At 28.8% G+C, this 19673-nt stretch overlaps 1 protein-coding gene across 1 annotated transcript in view; it reads left to right on the forward strand.

The window, feature by feature from the left end:
- The window catches only part of LOC142225115 (uncharacterized), a 294761-nt gene that overhangs the window by 33914 nt on the left and 241174 nt on the right, over positions 1-19673 (forward strand). The window contains exons 5-7 of the mRNA XM_075294888.1: positions 13201-13397; positions 13537-13657; positions 13762-13899. Of these exons, the coding sequence (XP_075151003.1) occupies positions 13201-13397; positions 13537-13657; positions 13762-13899 (456 nt within the window). The remainder of the gene's footprint in view (positions 1-13200; positions 13398-13536; positions 13658-13761; positions 13900-19673) is intronic.

Raw genomic sequence — 19673 nt, forward strand, 5'->3', positions numbered from 1 at the left:
AGAAGCAAATTTCATCCGATCTTACTGAAATTTGGTACATGGTGTTGCTATATGGTCTCTAACAATCGTGCAAAAATTGGTCCGCATCAGTCCAAAATTATATATAGCCCCAATATAAACCGATCCCCAGATTTGAACTCCGAAGCCTCCGGAGCAAAATTCATCCGATCCGGTTGAAATTTGGTACGTAGTGTTAGTATATTGTCTCTAACAACCATGTAAAAATTGGTCCATATAGGTCCATAATTATATATAGCCCCAATATAAACCGATCCCCAGATTTGACTCCGGAGCCTCTTGGAGGAGCAAATTTCCTCCGATTCGGTTGAAATTTTGGTGCATTGTGATAGTATATGGTCGCTAACAACCATGCGAAAATTGGTCCATATCGTGTATAGTTAGATTTGGCTTGCGGAGCCTCAAAGAGAAGCAAATTTCATCCGATCCGACTGAAATTTGGTACATGGTGTTAGTATATGGTCTCTAATGACCATGCATCGGTCGACAATTATATATAGCACCCAAATAAACCTATCCCCAGATTCTTGGAAGATCAAAATTCATCCGACTCGGTTGAAATTTGGTACGTGATGTTAGTATATGGTATCCAACAACCATGCAGGAATTGGTGCATATCAGTCCATAATTATATATAGCTCTCATATAAACCGATCCCCAGATTTGACCTCCGGTGCCTTTTGGAGAAGAAAAGTTCATCCGATCTGGTTTAAATTTGCTACGTGGTGTAGTATATGATATTTAACAACCATGCCAAAAATTGTCCATATCAGTCCATAATCATATATAGGCCCCATATAGACCGATCCCGAGATTTGGTTTTGGAGCCTCTTAGAGGAGCAAATTTCATCCGAGTCAGTTGAAATTTGGTTCATTGTGCTAGTATATGGCCGTTATTTGATACGTGATGTTAGTATATGGTATCCAACAACCATGCAGGAATTGGTTCATATCAGTCCATAATTATATGTGGCTCCCATATAAACCGATCCCCAGATTTGACCTCCGGTGCCTTTTGGAGAAGCAAAATTTATCCGATTTGGTTGAAATTTGTTACGTGGTGGTAGTATATGATATTTAACAACCATGCCAAAAATTGTCCATATCACATATAGTCCCCACATAAACCGATCCCGAGATTTGGTTTTGGAGCCTCTTGGAGGAGCAAATTTCATCCGAGTCAGTTGAAATTTGTTACATTGTGCTAGTATATGGCCGTTAACAACCATGCCTAACGAGGTCCATATCGGTCCATAGTTATGTATAGCCCTCAGATATATCGATCCCCAATCACACAAAAATTGCTCCTTTGTAATGTCACCAACATTACTGAGAGAATATAGATCACCACTGAATATTTTAAGTGTTCGAAATGTGTTATCTACATTGAGCTATAAAAAATTCCTACATGTATTGAACATGTGCGTTAGAATTTTGAAATTTCTTTGAATACACTTGAATACATTGGACGTGATTCTGGTTCGTCCAGAATATAGGATATTCTAAATCTGGCTATTATGCAGATCAAAATATACCATTATTAAAAATATATACTAACGTGAACCACAGTTTAGAAAAGAAAATAGTCCCTTGTGCAATCTGAGAATGAAAATATAAATTAGTTGCAAATTCGTTCATTTTCGTATTCTTAATGGAATAAAATGCATATGAACTTTTGCCAGGAAAAACGAATAGAAGGGAACCAAAAAAAGACCCAAAGTTTCATACACACAAACACTGGGCGATGGTGCCAAGAGTTTGGTTTATTAAGAAAATTAAATTCTTAAAGATTTCCTTTTGAGTTGTCTCGCCAAACTGAAAATGACATCCGGTTAGCAAAGTCTTGTATGAGTGTGAAATCAAGGGATGTGCCAGTGATACATAAACTGAATATATCACGAAATCTTGAGTGACTCTTGTGTGATTCGAAGGCAGCGTTTGAGAAAATCTAAAAATTATCATTCACCATAAATGGAGGTACAATTTTTCAAAAAGGAAAAATTACCCACCAAATGTATATAAGTAAGCTTTTTAAAAAGAAATGTGATTACTTCACTAAAACATATAAGGAAAATCTAAAGTCGATCGGAGCCGTCTATATACACGTTGTACCACTTTGTAGATCTACAGTTTCGGTACTATCTCAAATCCTCCAAATTTTTTGGGTGCGTTATATAAAGGTATATATTCCCGTATACATATATATAAATCTGAAACGAGTTGGGGAAAAAATACACAAATCTCTAGACTTAAAATGTAAATCGGCTATAGCCCTAAGACGGAGCGTAATATTAGTAAAAAGTTCCACAGTGTTGCGCATGGTATAAATATGGGAAATATTTAAATCTAACGATATTCGAATGCATTTTTGCACACGCGTATTCATGATTTTTCGAGAGATGACTTAGAGATATAGGTAAATTTTAGACTTTTGTAAAACATTTCCGACTTACCAGGGGCAATTTTACAACCGAATGGGCTAGATCTCGCTAAGATAGATGGTAAATTTGGCTCAATCGGGCGATATTTAACCCTTTCACTACCGAAATAAACCTTATGTTAAAAGCTGTCATTTTTCTTCTGTTTTTACTTGTACTAATAGCATGTAGAACAAAAATTGCCATTTTGAGAACCTACCTCAATTACTTCAAGAGCTATATGAGGTTGTTCTGAAAACTTGATCCTTGAATTGCGACCAAATGGCCTTACAAAAATGAGCGCTATTTGGCCTGCAATATCTTTCAAAGTGTGAGAAAAAATACAAACAAGTATATACGGCCGTAAGTTCGGCCAGGCCGAAGCTTATGTACCCTCCATCATGGATTGCGTAGAAACTTCTTCTAAACACTGCCATCCACAATCGAATTACTTAAGTTGCGGTAACGCTTGCCGATGGCAAGGTATCTTAAAACCTCTTAACACCATCCTCTAAATTGTATGTAAGTCCATACGTGGTATATATTAAATCAAAAAAGATCGATCCAATACGGATATAATTCAGTTTGACAAAGTAGACATAAAACTTTGACAACATTTTCTACAGAAATAAAATTTTAACAAAATTTTCTATAGAAATAAAATTTTCACAAAATTTTCTATAGAAATAAAAATTTTGACAAAATATTCTATAGAAAGTAAATTTTGACAAAAATTTCTACAGAAATAAAATTTTAACAAAATTTTCTATAGAAATAAACTTTTGACAAAATTTTCTATAGAAATAAAATCTTGGTAGATTATTTGTGGCTCGAGTGGCAACCATGATTATGAACCGAATAAAATTTGAACAAAATTTTCTATAAAAATAAAATTTTGACAAAGATGAAAATTTTATTATGAACCGAATAAAATTTTAACAAAATTTTCTCTAGAAATAAAATTTTGACAAAATTTTCTATAGAAATAAAATTTTAGTAGATTATTTTTGGCTCGATTATGAACCGATATAGACCAATTTTTGTGTGATTGGACCAATTTTGGTATGGTTGTTAGCGACCATAAACTAACACCACGTTCCTAACTTGAACCGGATCGGATGAATTTTGCTCCTCCAAGAGGTCAAATCTGGAGAACATTTTATATAGGGGCTATATATAATTATGGACCGATATGGACCAATTCTGGCACGGTTGTTAAAGATCATATACCAACATCATGTACCAAATTTCAGCCGGATCGGATGAAATTTGCTTCTCTTTGAGGCTCCGCAAGCCAAATCTGGGGATCGGTTTATATGGGGGCTATATATAATTATGAACCGATGTGGACCAATTTTTGCACGGTTGTTAGAGACCATATACCAACATCATGTACCAAATTTCAGCCGGATCGGATGAAATTTGCTTCTCTTTGAGGCTCCGCAAGCCAAATCTGGGGATCGGTTTATATGGGCGTTATATATAATTATGGACCGATGTGGACCAATTTTTGCATGATTGTTAGAGACCATATACCAACACCATGTACCAAATTTCAGCCGGATCGGATGAAATATGCTTCTCTTAGAGGCTCTACAAGCCAAATTTGGGGATCGATTTATATGGGGGCTATATATAATTAAGGACCGATATGGACCAATTTTTGCATGGTTGTTAGAGACCATATACCAACATCATGTACCAAATTTCAGCCGGATCGGATGAAATTTTCTTCTCTTTGAGGCTCCGCAAGCCAAATCTGGGGATCGGTTTATATGGGGGCTATATATAATTATGGACCGATGTGGACCAATTTCTGCATGATTGTTAGAGACCATATACTAACACTATGTACCAAATTTCAGCCGGATCGGATGAAATTTGATTCTCGTTTAGGCTCCGCAAGCCAAATATGGGGATCGGTTTATATGGGGGCTATATATAATTATGAACCGATGTGGACCAATTTTTGCATGGTTGTTAGAGACCATATACCAACACCATGTACCAAATTTCAGCCGGATCGGATGAAATATGCTTCTGTTAGAGGCTCCACAAGCCAAATCTGAGGGTCCCTTTATATGGGGGCTATACGTAAAAGTGGACCGATATGGCCCATTTTCAATACCATCCGACCTACATCGATAACAACTACTTGTGCCAAGTTTCAAGTCGATAGCTTGTTTCGTTCGTAAGTTAGCGTGATTTCAACAGACGGACGGACGGACGGACGGACGGACGGACATGCTTAGATCGACTCAGAATTTCGCCACGACCCAGAATATATATACTTTATGGGGTCTTAGAGCAATATTTCGATGTGTTACAAACGGAATGACAAAGTTAATACACCCCCATCCTATGATGGAGGGTATAAAAAGAACCCGAAAGAGTATCAGCCATTGTTTTTGTATAAATGTCAATTTACTAGAAACATACAGTAGAAAAATTGTCTCAAATTTTCGTATTTTTCGTTTAATGTTTAAAAAGGTTTATAAAAATCTATTTTCGTGCTCACCAGTATGGAAAATATTTATAGCTTAATTAGATTAAAGCCTCTACTTTAAAATAACATCGAGAAATAAATCAAAATTATGTGGGAAAATAGAATTTGGTGTCTTTTTCGAATGTCCTTCTAAGAGGACATCGGTAGTGAAAGGGTTAAAAAGAAGGAGGTCAAAATTTGGAAGAATATATGTATGGGATTTATTTAAAGAGAACGTAATATTTACACTCTATATGAAATGTCAATGCAATTGGCATAAAATCTCGTTAAGTTTTGGTGCTAAAATAAGGTCATATTATTTTATTATATATTGCCCCATCGAGCACACATATTTATTTAAATCTGCACCGATTTTGCTCAAATTCTGCTAACACTACTTAACTATTAAAAGAGTACACTGTGCCAAATTTCAGAATTTTCGAAGAAGAACTTTTGTTTCTGTTGTCATATGAATCTAAACCGGGTGTAAAATAGATAGTAGCTATATCTAAATCGGAACCGATTTTTACCAAATTTATTTCTATTGAATTTTTTTTTCAAAATATTATTTCTATAGAAATTTTTTTCAAAATATTATTTCTATAGAAAATTTTGTCCAAATTTTTTTCAATATAAAATTTTGTGAAAATTTTATTTCTATATATATGGTTCACCATGGGTTTAGTGAACTGCCTGAATTTATTCTGATAATTGGTTGATAGTTTTGCTGCAAGTAGAGGATGCTAATGAGGAATGTGGTAATTCCGAAACGTGCGTCCATCCAATCATTCTGCAGTCTATAGGGCTTTGCCCAAATACATTTGACAAACATTATTTTCCTCTGTTAGTTAAGCTACTCTTATAGTTTAGTCAACACAACGGTTTTAAAGCTGAGATCAAAACAAAAAATAAAATTTTATTTCTATATAAAATTTTGTGAAAATTTTATTTCTATATAAAATTTTGTCAAAAATTTTTTTTTATAGAAAATTTTGTCAAAATTTTATTTCTACAAAATTTTATTTCTATTTTGTCACAATTTTATTTCTGTAGAAAATTTTGTAAAAATTTTATTTCTATAGAAAATTTTTATTTCCGGATGATTATCGTTGACCTTTTATGACCTCTATAGAAAATTTTGTCAAAATTTTATTTCTTAAAAATTTTATTTCTATTTTGTCAAAATTTTATTTCTACAGAAAATTTTGTCAAAATTGTATTTCTATAGAAAATTTTGTCAAAATTGTATTTCTATAGAAAATTTTGTCAAAATTTCATTGCTTTAGAAATTTTTGTCAAAATTTAATTTCTACAGAAAATTTTCTCAAAATTTTATTTTTATAGAAAATTTTCTCAAAATTGTATCTCTATAGAAAATTTTGTCAACATTTTAGTTCTATAGAAAATTTTGTCAACATTTTATTTCTATAGAAAATTTTGTCAAAATTTTAATTCTATAGAAAATTTTGTCAAAATTTTGTTTCTATAGAAAATTGGTCACAATTTTGTTTCTATAGAAAATTTTGTCAAAATTTTATTTCTATAGAAAACTTTGTCAAAATTTTATTTCTATAGAAAATTTTGTCAAAATTTTATTTCTATAGAAAATTTTGTCAAAATGTTATTTTTATAGAAAATTTTTTCGAAATTTTATTTCTATAGAAAATTTTGTCAAAATTTTATTTCTATAGAAATTTTTGTCAAAATTTTATTTTTATAGAAAATTTTGTCAAAATTTTATTTCTATAGAAAATTTTGTCAAAATTTTATTTCTATAGAAAATTTTGTCAAAATTTTAATTCTATGGAAAATTTTGTCAAGATTTTATGTTTATAGAAAATTTTTTCAAAATTTTATTTCTATAGAATATTTTATCAAAATTTTATTATTGTTGTTGTTTTTGATCTCAGCTTAAAACCATGCATTGACTAAACTACAAGTGTAGCTTAACCAACAGAGGGAAAGTATGCTTGTCAAATTTATTTGGGTAAAGCCCTATAGACTGCAAGATGGTTGGATGTACAGCTGTTTCGGAATTACTACATTCCTCATCAGCATCCTCTACTTGCAGCAAAACTATCAACCAATTATCAGAATAAATTCGGGTAATTCACTCAATCCAAAGTGAACTACACTTGAACCTTCCGAGATATTGGTTTGATAGTCGGCTACTGCCTAAAAAAATTTGCAAGCATATCTCTTTTCCTTTGCAAACTCAAATCATCGATTTGAATGTAGTTGCCTGGGTTTGTTTTTGAGCGTGCTTCCTCTATCTTCATTCGTTTTGTTTCTTATTGTTGGTTTCTCTTCAATCATTATTGTTGTTTTTGATCTCAGCTTAAAACCATGTATTGACTAAACTACAAGTGTAGCTTAACCAACAGAAGAAAAGTATGCTTGTCGAACTCAAATTTGAAATAGTGTTGTGAAATATCCTTACTTCAATCTTCCACCTCTTTGACTCGTAATCAACACCAAAATCATAGGTGTAAAGATAAAATCTTTCGAACCGACCATATTTTTATTTTAAGTATACCATTTGTGGTTATGAGTTATATCCGTGTTAGAAATTTTCAGCCTTGGACGTGAGTAAAATTTTCTCACATGTCCATCTCAAACGCGAAGCATTTAAGCAAAGTAACCAAAGAAATTGAACAAGTGTTACTAATTAATACCACAAAAAAACACCCCATTGTTGTAATGCACAATGTCTTACATATCCTTACCTACAACACTGGTCACTTTTATCCTTAAGATCTCATGTAGCAAATGAACGACATGAAATTACATTAAGTAGTGTCGAAGAGGCGTTTCTAGTTTGACCCCATAGTCTTTATAATAAGTTGGACTAATTTTAATGTTGACCAAATAACCTTCATCTTGGTCTTAATGACCACAAGTGGTAAGCCGTACAAAAGACAATGGCCTAATAAGGATACACTTAGCCACAGGCAGCCAAACACAAACACATTCACACACATATTCTCATTTTCGCCCAGGCACAGAGACATAAACATAGTGTTAATAATTAATTTGGTGTATTATGTTAATAAACAAGCTTTAGGAAGCTTTAGCAGAAGAAGAAGAGTGGCAGTGTGAAAATGACATTTTAACCATGGGAAGTATACCAATGTGTCACAATCATGCTGAGCATCGAGTGAAATGCAAATAACCGATGAGACAGGCAAATATTGTGGAAAAGAATACCAGAGATATATGTAAAATTTAAAGGCAATGGACATTTTATCAATTCAATTAACTTTAATGATAGTATCATGAATGGGAAATTAGCTTTATTAATTTGAGTTAGTTTCCACCAAAAAAATCCTTCATCCGAAAATTTTAAATGAATGTTCTCATTAAAGGTTAATAGCAATTAGCAATCTGTTACTCCAATGGAAATCCAGTCCAGTACCACAGATGATGAATTTCTCTCACATCCCTCATAATTGTTCTGCTTTTGTAGCTGTATGAGTGTTAAACAATTACAGGACCGAAATACGATGAATTAATGAGTCGATTCCACACTAAATTGTTGATTTATTTATTACTTAATTTATTATAATTACAAATAATAATAAAACTTATACATATAACAAATAATAATAAACTTATTTATAAGGGCACTAGCAACTAGAGTTTATCGACTTAAACTAAATTGTAGAAAAATCGATTCTATATTGTGAAGACAAAATTTCTTTCACTGTCATACCGATAAAAGTATAAACGGCCTTATTTATTTATTTATTTCATATTTATACTTTTAAGTAAATTACAAGGGATAAAGCTATGCCATTGTAGGTCTTAGGCTTTAGTCATTTTGTAATATACGGCCTTAAGTTTAGCCGGGTCGAATGTTCAGTACAACCCCACCATGAATCAAATATAATACTTTCCCTTGGGAAATGTTTCGCCATGGCGGCTTACTTGGAAATATAGAGAATTTCAGTTGGATTAGGTGACAGATACTCTCCCAAGCAGATCGATTTAAATGCTACGCTTCGTGATGTTGCAGATTTTCCAAAATATGCCTCTCCAACTAAGAGGAACTTCAATTTTCTTTAGAAACAGACAAAGTTTTCTATAGAAAAACAAATTTTTAAAAAATTTTTTATAGAAATAAAATTTTAACAAAATTTTCTATAGAAACAAAATTTTGAGAAAATTCCTGTAGAAATAAAATATTGGCAACATTTTCTATACAAATAAAATTTTGAGAAAATTTTTATGGAAATAAAATTTTGAGAAAATTTCTATGGAAATAAAATTTTGATAAAATTTTCTATAGAAATAAAATTTTGACAACAATTTCTATAGAAATTAAATTTTGACAAAATTTTCTATAGAAATGAAATTTTGACAAAATTTTCTATAGAAATAAAATTTTGATAAAATTTTCCGGAATTCCGGAATGATCAAGTTTCAATAAACAATTTACAAATGAAACGACCGGTACTAGCTCCATTACTAGTTCATATATACCAAAGGAATGAGAAATCCGAATCACTACGTTGAATGATTTTGCCGAAGACTGCATATATCGGTCTATATGGCGTATCTTACCTCAAATTTCTATAGAAATAGAAATGAAATTTTGGCAAAATTTTATATTGAAATAAAATGTTTACAAAGTTTTCTCTAGATATGAAACTTTCTATAGAAATAAAATTTTAAAAAATTTTTCTATAGAAATGAAATTTTGACAAAATTTCCGATATAAACAAAATTTTGACCAAATTGTCTATAGAAATAAAATTTTGACAAAATTTTCTTTAGAAATAAAATTTTAACAATTTTGCTATAGAAATGAAATTTTGACAAAATTTTCTATATAAATAAAATTTTGACAAAATTTTTTCTAGATATACAATGTTGACAAAATTTTCTATAGAAATAAATATTTGAAAAAATTTCTAAAGCAATAAAATTTTAAGGAATTTTCTATAGAAATTGATATTGATAATATTTTGACAAAACTTTTAATAGAAATAAAATTTTGACAACATTTTCTATAGAAATAAAATTTTGACAACATGTTCTATAGAAATATAATTTTGACAAAGTTTTTTATAGAAATAAAATTTTGACAAAATTTTCTATAGAAATAAAATGTTGACAAAATTTTCTATAGAAATACAATTTTAACAAAAAGTTCTAAAGAAATAAAATTTCGACAAAATTTTCTATAGAAATAAAAATTTTACAAAATTTTCTATAGGAATAAAAATTTGACAACATTTTCTTTAGAAATAAAATTTTGACAAAAAATTTTATAAAAATAAAACTTTGTCAAAATTGTCTATAGGAATAAAATTTTGACAAAAATTTCTATAGGAATAAAATTTTGATAAAAATTTCTATAGAAATAAAATTTTGACAAAAATTTTCTACAGAAATAAAATTTTTACAAAATTTTCTACAGAAATAAAATTTTTACAACATTTTCTATAGAAATAAAATTTTAACAAAAAGTTCTATAGAAATAAAATTTCGACAAAATTTTCTACAGAAATAAAAATTTGACAAAATTTTCTATAGGAATAAAATTTTGACAAAGTTTTCTATAGGAATAAAATTTTGACAAAAATTTCTTTAGAAATAAAATGTTGACAAAAAATTTTATAGAAATAAAACTTTGTCAAAATTGTCTATGGGAATAAAATTTTGACAAAAATTTTTATAGGAATAAAATTTTGATAAAAATTTCTATAGAAATAAAATTTTGACAAAAATTTTCTACAGAAATAAAATTTTTACAAAATTTTCTACAGAAATAAAATTTTTACAACATTTTCAATAGAAATAAAATTTTGACAAAATTTTCTACAGAAATAAATATTTGACAAAATTTTCTGTAGAAATGAAATTTTGACAAAATTTTGTATAGAAATAAAATTTTGACAAAATTTTGTATAGAAATAAAATTTTGTATAGAAATAACATTTTGACAAAATTTTCTATAGAAATAAAATTTTGGCAAAATTTTCTATAGAAATAAAATTTTGACAAAAATTTCTATATAAATAAAATTTTGACAAAAATTTCTATAGAAATAAAATTTTGACAAAAATTTCTATAGAAATAACATGTTGTTGTTGTTTTGATTTCAGCTTAAAACCATACATTGACTAAACTACAAGTGTAGCTTAACCAACAGAGGAAAATAATGTTTGTCAAATTTATTCGGGCAAAGCCCTATAGACTGCAGGATGGTTGGATGGACGCACGTTTCGGAATTACCACATTACTCATCAGCATCCTCTACTTTCAGCAAAACTATCAAACAATTATCTGAATAAATTCAGGCAGTTTCGGAATTACCACATTCCTCATCAGCATCCTCTACTTGCAACAAAACTATCAAACAATTATCAGAATAAATTCAGGCAGTTCATTAAACCCAACAATAAACCACACTTGAACCCTCCGAAAAAAGCCGGCTATCAATGTAAAACTTTTTTTCGGAGGGTTCAAGTGTGGTTTATTGTTGGGTTTAATGAACTGCCTGAATTAATTCTGATAATTGTTTGATAGTTTTGCTGCAAGTAGAGGATGCTGATGAGTAATGTGGTAATTCCGAAACGTGCGTCCATCCAACCATCTTGCAGTCTATAAATTTGACAAACATTCTTTTCCTCTGTTGGTTAAGCTACACTTGTAGTTTAGTCAATGTATGGTTTTAAGCTGAAATCAAAAAAACAACAACAATGAAAAAAATTTTGACAAAATTTTCTATAGAAATAAAATGTTGACAAAATTTTCTATAGAAATAAAATTTTGACAAAATTTTCCGGAATGGTCAAGTTTCAAAAAACAATTTACAAATGAAACGACCGGTACTAGCTCCAGTACTAGTTTATATATACCAAAGGAATGAGAAATCCGAATCACTACGTTGAACGATTTTGCCGAAGACTGCATATATCGGTCTATATGACGTATCTTACCTCAAATTTCTATAGAAAATAAAATTTTAACAAAATTTTCTATAGAAATAAAATTTTAACAAAATTTTCTATAGAAATAAAATTTTGGCTAAATTTTATATAGAAATAAAATTTTGACAAAGTTTTCTGTAGATATGAAACGTTGACAAAATTTTCTATAGAAATAAAAATTTAAAAATTTTTCTATAGAAATGAAATTTTGACAAAATTTTCTATATAAATAAAATTTTAACAAATTTTTCTCTAGATATAAAATTTTGACAAAATTTTCTACAGAAATAAAATGTTGACAAAATTTTCTACAGATTGAAAACAAATCTAAAGCAATAAAATTTTAAGGAATTTTTTATAGAAATTGATATTGATAAAATGTTGACAACATTTTCTATAGAAATAAAATTTTGACAAAATTTTCTTTAAAAATAAAATTTTGACAAGATTTTCGATAGAAATAAAATTTTGACAAAGTTTTCTACAGAAATAAAGTTTTATTAAAATTTTTGATAGAAATAAAATTTTAACAAAATTTTCTATAGAAATGAAATTTTGGCAAAATTTTATATAGAAATAAAATTTTGACAAAGTTTTCTATAGATATGAAACTTTGACAAAATTTTCTATAGAAATAAAATTTTAACAAAATTTTCTATACGCGTGAAATTTTGACAAAATTGTCTACCGAAATAAAATGTTGGCAAAATTTTCTATACAAATAAAATTTTTACAAAAATTTCTATAGAAATAAAATTTTGATAAAATTTTCCGGAATGATCAAGTTTCAGTAGACTATTTTCCAATGAAACGACCGGTACTAGTTCATATATACCAAAGGAATGAGAAATCCGAATCACTATGTTACGTTGCCGAAGACTACATATATCGGTCTATATAAAATTTCCCGATTTTTTTCTCGTGTGCACTCGAGTATTGGGATGTAAATTTACAGTTTTTAAATCTTAAATCATATGAAAGGCGCCATATCATACAACTTTCTTGAACTCTTATATGAGACATTTTAAATTTCATCAACACTCAATAAAATAATTTGTATGGATCTGGAATCTGATATAATCTGGATCTGTGCAAATTTTAATGTTAGCTTACTTTTCAACTACTTGGGATTGTGTTTTACCATTTCTATCTGAATATATGATCATGTACTCTGTTAAAACGAAATTTTCTCAAAGAAAATTATTATATGTGACCCATAGTAGTGGATATTTAAGATGCAACTTACTGCATCTTCACTTTAATATCATTTCCTATAGCTTATTAAACTCCCTAATATAATTGATTTTGATCTATCAAAAATGTTTAACTTATTTCATTACAGGAATTTATATTTTCATTTTTACTATCGTCACGCTTATATCTACGTCCGCACGAATTGTTGGGCAAACTTCTATCTTCAGTACCTGATAGTGAATCACTAGAATCATTGGTAGCATTATTAGCTGAATGGACAAATAAGTTTCCCTATGATTATCGCGATGAACGCATGATGAGCCATGTTAAACATATCGTTGCCAGGTAAGTGATTGACACACTAAAAAATAAGCACAAAATTGCACAAATGGGTGAATTAAAGTAGCACTCATTTCTTGGAACATTTGTTTACTAAACCATGCATGCATGTCTATTGCTCACAATATACAACAATCATTTGCAGATGTTCCAATACCCGTTTAGAAGCCATAGTTTCGGAAATATTGAGTGCCTTGTTAAAACGTTTGACTGATTTGGAAAACCACGAAGAAGAATTAAGAGCTTGCCAAACAACAAGTATACCAGCTACCGATATGGTAAGTTTTGGTGAAAAAAAAAACAAATTGTCGCAATTGGAATTTTTTAAAGTGACTAATATGGATGTGTTTTATCTCGCTTTTATTTTCAGTCTGATACGAAGCTATTTAGTTGTCCTACATCAACACAATATGCCCAAATTTTATGCCGCATCGAAAAGAAATTAGCCAAACATATTGGTCCCGAAGAATTTGTACAGTGTAGCAGTAATGTGCTGCTGGATAAACAGGTAAGATTTTTTTTATTATGAAATACTTTTTGTAATACCGCCAGAGAAGGAATATGATCACCTCAAACATGTTTGAAGAGCAAAATGTTAATAACAAGGGACCTCCTTGTTATAGCAGAGTTCGAAGACAATATAACCATGTCCGTCTGTCTGTTGTAATCACGCAACAATTTTCAATAATGGCGCTATCGTCCTCCAATTTGGCACAGATTCGAAGTTAGAAGAGGGGCTATATGGGTTTTGATATAGTTCCCATATAAACCGACCTCCCGATTTGGGGTCTTGGTCTACTAGAAATCGTAGTTTTTATCCAATTTGCCTCAAACTAGAAATCTAGATGTATTTTATGACCACAAACAGGTTGCCGAAAATGGTGTCTATCGGTCGATGTTTTGGTATTGGGCCCATATAGACCGATTTCCCGAATTTACTTCTTGGGCTTCTGAAAACGATAGTTTTTTTTTTTTAATCGAATTTGCCATTAAGACCAGAAATAGGTGTGCCAAATATATTGTGTATTGGTACAGGTATTGGAAGTCTAAAGGTTTTTTTAGGACCAGGTGTGCAATGGTCCATGATTTGGTATAGCCCTCACGGTTGAATTCTACCACAATTGGTAGAATTCTACCAAAAATGCTAGATTTGTTTACTGTTTGATAGATTGGTAGATTTTTCAAATTATTCCTCGCCAACTACTTAAGAAATTTTCAATAGAAATAAAATTTTGACAACATTTTCTATAGAAACAAATTTTTTAGAACATTTTCTATAGAAATAATTTTTTTGACAAAATTTTTTATAGAAATAAAATTTTGACAAAATTTTGTATTGAAATACAATTTCGATAAAATTTTCTATAGAAATAAATTTTTCACAACATTTTCTGTAGAAATAAAATTTCGACAATATCTTCTTAGAAAAAAAAATTTTGACAAAATTTTCTATAGAAATAAAATTTTGACAAAATTTTGTATAGAAATACAATTTTGACAAAATTTTCTATAGAAATAAAATTTCGACAAAGTCTTCTTAGAAATAAAATGTTGACAAAATTTTCTATAGAAATAAAATCTGGACAAAATTTTGTATAAAAATAGGGTTTTGACAAAATTTTCTATAAAAATAAAATTTTGACAAAATTTTCTGTAGAAATAAAATTTCGACAAAATCTTCTTAGAAATAAAATTTTGACAAAATTTTCTATAGAAATAAAATTTCGGCAAAATTTTGTATAGAAATACAATTTTAACAAAATTTTCTATAGAAATAAAATCTGGACAAAATTTTGTAAAAAAATGGGGTTTTAATAAAATTTTCTAAGAAATAAAATCTGGACAAAATTTTGAAAAAATTTTATATAAAAATTAGGTTTTGACAAAATTTTCTATATATATTTTGTACAGAAATACAATTTTGTCAAAATTTTCTGTAGAAATAACATTTCGACAAAATCTTCTTAGAAATAAAATTTTGACAAAATTTTCTATAGAAATCAAATCTGGACAAAATTTTGTATAAAAATAAGGTTTTGACAAAGTTTTCTATGGAAATAAAATTTTAACAAAATTTTCTATAGAAATAAAATTTTGACAAAATTTTCTATAAAAATAAAATATTGACAAAATTTAGTATAGAAATACAATTTTGACAAAATTTCTTATAGAAATAAAATCTGAACAAAATTTTGTAAAAAATGGTGTTTTGACAAAATTTTCTATAGAAATAAAATTTTGACAAAATTTTGTATAGAAATACAAGTTTGACAAAATTTTCTGTAGAAATAAAATTTCGACAAAGTCTTCTTAGAAATAAAATTTTGACAAAATTTTCTATAGAAGAAAAAAATTTGGGCAAAATCTTTTTAGAAATAAAATTTTGACAAAATTTTCTATAGAAATAAAATCTGGACAAAGTTTTGAAAAAAAAAATTATAAAAATAAAGTTTTGACAAAATTTCCTATTGAAATAAAATTTTGACAAAATTTTGTATAGAAATTCAATTTTGATAAAATTTTCTGAAGAAATAAAATTTCGACAAAAACTTTTTAGAAATAAAATTTCAGCAAAATATTCTTAGAAATAAAATTTTGACAAAATTTTCTTAGAAATAAAATTTTGACAAAATCTTCCTAGAAATAAAATTTTGACAAAATTTTCTATAGAAATAAAATTTTGACAAAATTTTGTATAGAAATACAATTTTGACAAAATTTTCTATAGAAATAAAATCTGGACAAAATTTTGTATAAAAATAGGGTTTTGACAAAATTTTCTATAGAAATAAAATTTTGACAAAATTTTCTGTAGAAATAAAATTTCGACAAAATCTTCTTAGAAATAAAATTTTGACAAAATTTTCTATAGAAATAAAATTTCGGCAAAATTTTGTATAGAAATACAATTTTGACAAAATTTTCTACAGAAATAAAATCTGGACAAAATTTTGTAAAAAAAATAGGGTTTTAACAAAATTTTCTATAGAAATAAAATTTGGACAAAATTTTGAAAAAATTTTATATAAAAATTAGGTTGTGACAAAATTTTCTATAGAGATAAAATTTTGACAAAATTTTGTATAGAAATACAATTTTGTCAAAATTTTCTGTAGAAATGACATTTCGACAAAATCTTCTTAGAAATAAAATTTTGACAAAATTTGCTATAGAAATAAAATCTGGACAAAATTTTGTATAAAAAAAATAAGGTTTTGACAAAATTTTCTATGGAAGTAAAATTTTAACAAAATTTTCTATAGAAATAAAATTTTGACAAAATTTTTTGTAGTAATAAAATTTGGATAAATTCTTCTTAGAAATAAAATTTTGACAAAATTTTCTATAAAAATAAAATATTGACAAAATTTTGTATAGAAATACAATTTTGACAAAATTTTCCATAGAAATAAAATCTGAAGAAAATTTTGTAAAAAATGGTGTTTTGACAAAATTTTCTATAGAAATAAAATTTTGACAAAATTTTGTATAGAAATACAATTTTGACAAAATTTTCTATAGAAATAAAATTTCGACAAAATCTTCTTAGAAATAAAATTTGTACACAATTTTCTATAGAAATAAAATCTAGACAAAATTATACATAAAATACTATTTTGATAAAATGTTCTGTAGAAATAAAATTTTAACAACATTTTTATAGAAATAAAATTTAGACACAATTTTCTATAGAAATAAAATTTTGACAAAATTTTCTATAGAAATAAAAGTTTGACAAATTTTTTGTAGTAATACAAGATTGACAATTTTTTTGCAGTAATAAAAGTTTGACTATATAAATACAAGTTTGACAAAATAAGGGTTGTTTGGTTGGTAATTTTCTTCATATTTTTAGTAGATCTTTTTAGCAGGTGTCACAACTGCCACCCTATAGACCGATCACCCGATTTTACTTATTTGGCTTCTAGATACCGTAGTTGTTATCCAATTTGCGTGAAAATGGAAATCTAGAAGTTAATGAGAACCATAATTAGGTGTGCTGAATATATTGTATATGGGTACAGATTTTGTTATAGCCCAATTAGCTCTTTAATTAATTGTGCTGAATATGGTGTGTAGCCATGTTTTTAGACCGTTTAGGTCTACTAGAAATCGTAGTTTTTATCCAATTTGCCTCAAACTAGAAATCTAGATGTATTTTATGACCACAAACAGGTTGCCGAAAATGGTGTCTATCGGTCGATGTTTTGGTATTGGGCCCATATAGACCGATTTCCCGAATTTACTTCTTGGGCTTCTGAAAACGATAGTTTTTTTTTTTTAATCGAATTTGCCATTAAGACCAGAAATAGGTGTGCCAAATATATTGTGTATTGGTACAGGTATTGGAAGTCTAAAGGTTTTTTTAGGACCAGGTGTGCAATGGTCCATGATTTGGTATAGCCCTCACGGTTGAATTCTACCACAATTGGTAGAATTCTACCAAAAATGCTAGATTTGTTTACTGTTTGATAGATTGGTAGATTTTTCAAATTATTCCTCGCCAACTACTTAAGAAATTTTCAATAGAAATAAAATTTTGACAACATTTTCTATAGAAACAAATTTTTTAGAACATTTTCTATAGAAATAATTTTTTTGACAAAATTTTTTATAGAAATAAAATTTTGACAAAATTTTGTATTGAAATACAATTTCGATAAAATTTTCTATAGAAATAAATTTTTCACAACATTTTCTGTAGAAATAAAATTTCGACAATATCTTCTTAGAAAAAAAAATTTTGACAAAATTTTCTATAGAAATAAAATTTTTATTTTTCATGTTAGCCTGATAATGAAACAGGCAATTGACGTCCAAATGCATTATATCTAATTATACAATTATTTTTCGAGCTTTTATGGACAGATATAGATTAAGGAACATGGTTAATAGAGCCATTGAAAAGAAAACGCCAGATACCAATCTATACACGCCTGGACTGTACATGTTTCGGTTCGGGCGAATGAACCTTTCCACAGCCTTTAGTATAGTCTGGCTGGGAGAGATAACTCAATTTTGGGCCCTTTATGCTAACTCCTTATGGAGAAAACATTTGGGAAATTTCCTCTTACAAATTGAATCATCTTTTCTCCCACTGTACATCATCTTTTCATATAACTTACAAGTCCCTTAATCTTATTTTTATTTCGTTTTGTTACATAGTAATGCAACAACACGAAATTTATTTTTAGAAAGCTAATTTGTTAGAATTCACCTAAGTGGTGAACAGTCGAACAATGCTTGTTGTTTCTACAGTCAACTACAACATATGACAATTAACAGAAACTGGTTTCCAGGATACAACAACAATTCTAACGCGTACATTAGTCGTGTTTTTCCTAGTTTTACGACGGGCTCATCGTTGCTTATTATTTTTCATGTTAGCCTGATAATGAAACAGGCAATTGACGTCCAAATGCATTATATCTAATTATACAATTATTTTTCGAGCTTTTATGGACAGATATAGATTAAGGAACATGGTTAATAGAGCCATTGAAAAGAAAACGCCAGATACCAATCTATACACGCCTGGACTGTACATGTTTCGGTTCGGGCGAATGAACCTTTCCACAGCCTTTAGTATAGTCTGGCTGGGAGAGATAACTCAATTTTGGGCCCTTTATGCTAACTCCTTATGGAGAAAACATTTGGGAAATTTCCTCTTACAAATTGAATCATCTTTTCTCCCACTGTACATCATCTTTTCATATAACTTACAAGTCCCTTAATCTTATTTTTATTTCGTTTTGTTACATAGTAATGCAACAACACGAAATTTATTTTTAGAAAGCTAATTTGTTAGAATTCACCTAAGTGGTGAACAGTCGAACAATGCTTGTTGTTTCTACAGTCAACTACAACATATGACAATTAACAGAAACTGGTTTCCAGGATACAACAACAATTCTAACGCGTACATTAGTCGTGTTTTTCCTAGTTTTACGACGGGCTCATCGTTGCTTATTATTTTTCATGTTAGCCTGATAATGAAACAGGCAATTGACGTCCAAATGCATTATATCTAATTATACAATTATTTTTCGAGCTTTTATGGACAGATATAGATTAAGGAACATGGTTAATAGAGCCATTGAAAAGAAAACGCCAGATACCAATCTATACACGCCTGGACTGTACATGTTTCGGTTCGGGCGAATGAACCTTTCCACAGCCTTTAGTATAGTCTGGCTGGGAGAGATAACTCAATTTTGGGCCCTTTATGCTAACTCCTTATGGAGAAAACATTTGGGAAATTTCCTCTTACAAATTGAATCA

This window comes from Haematobia irritans, chromosome 2 (assembly GCF_050003625.1).
Source record: "Haematobia irritans isolate KBUSLIRL chromosome 2, ASM5000362v1, whole genome shotgun sequence".
In the NCBI taxonomy this organism is placed as follows: domain Eukaryota; kingdom Metazoa; phylum Arthropoda; class Insecta; order Diptera; family Muscidae; genus Haematobia; species Haematobia irritans.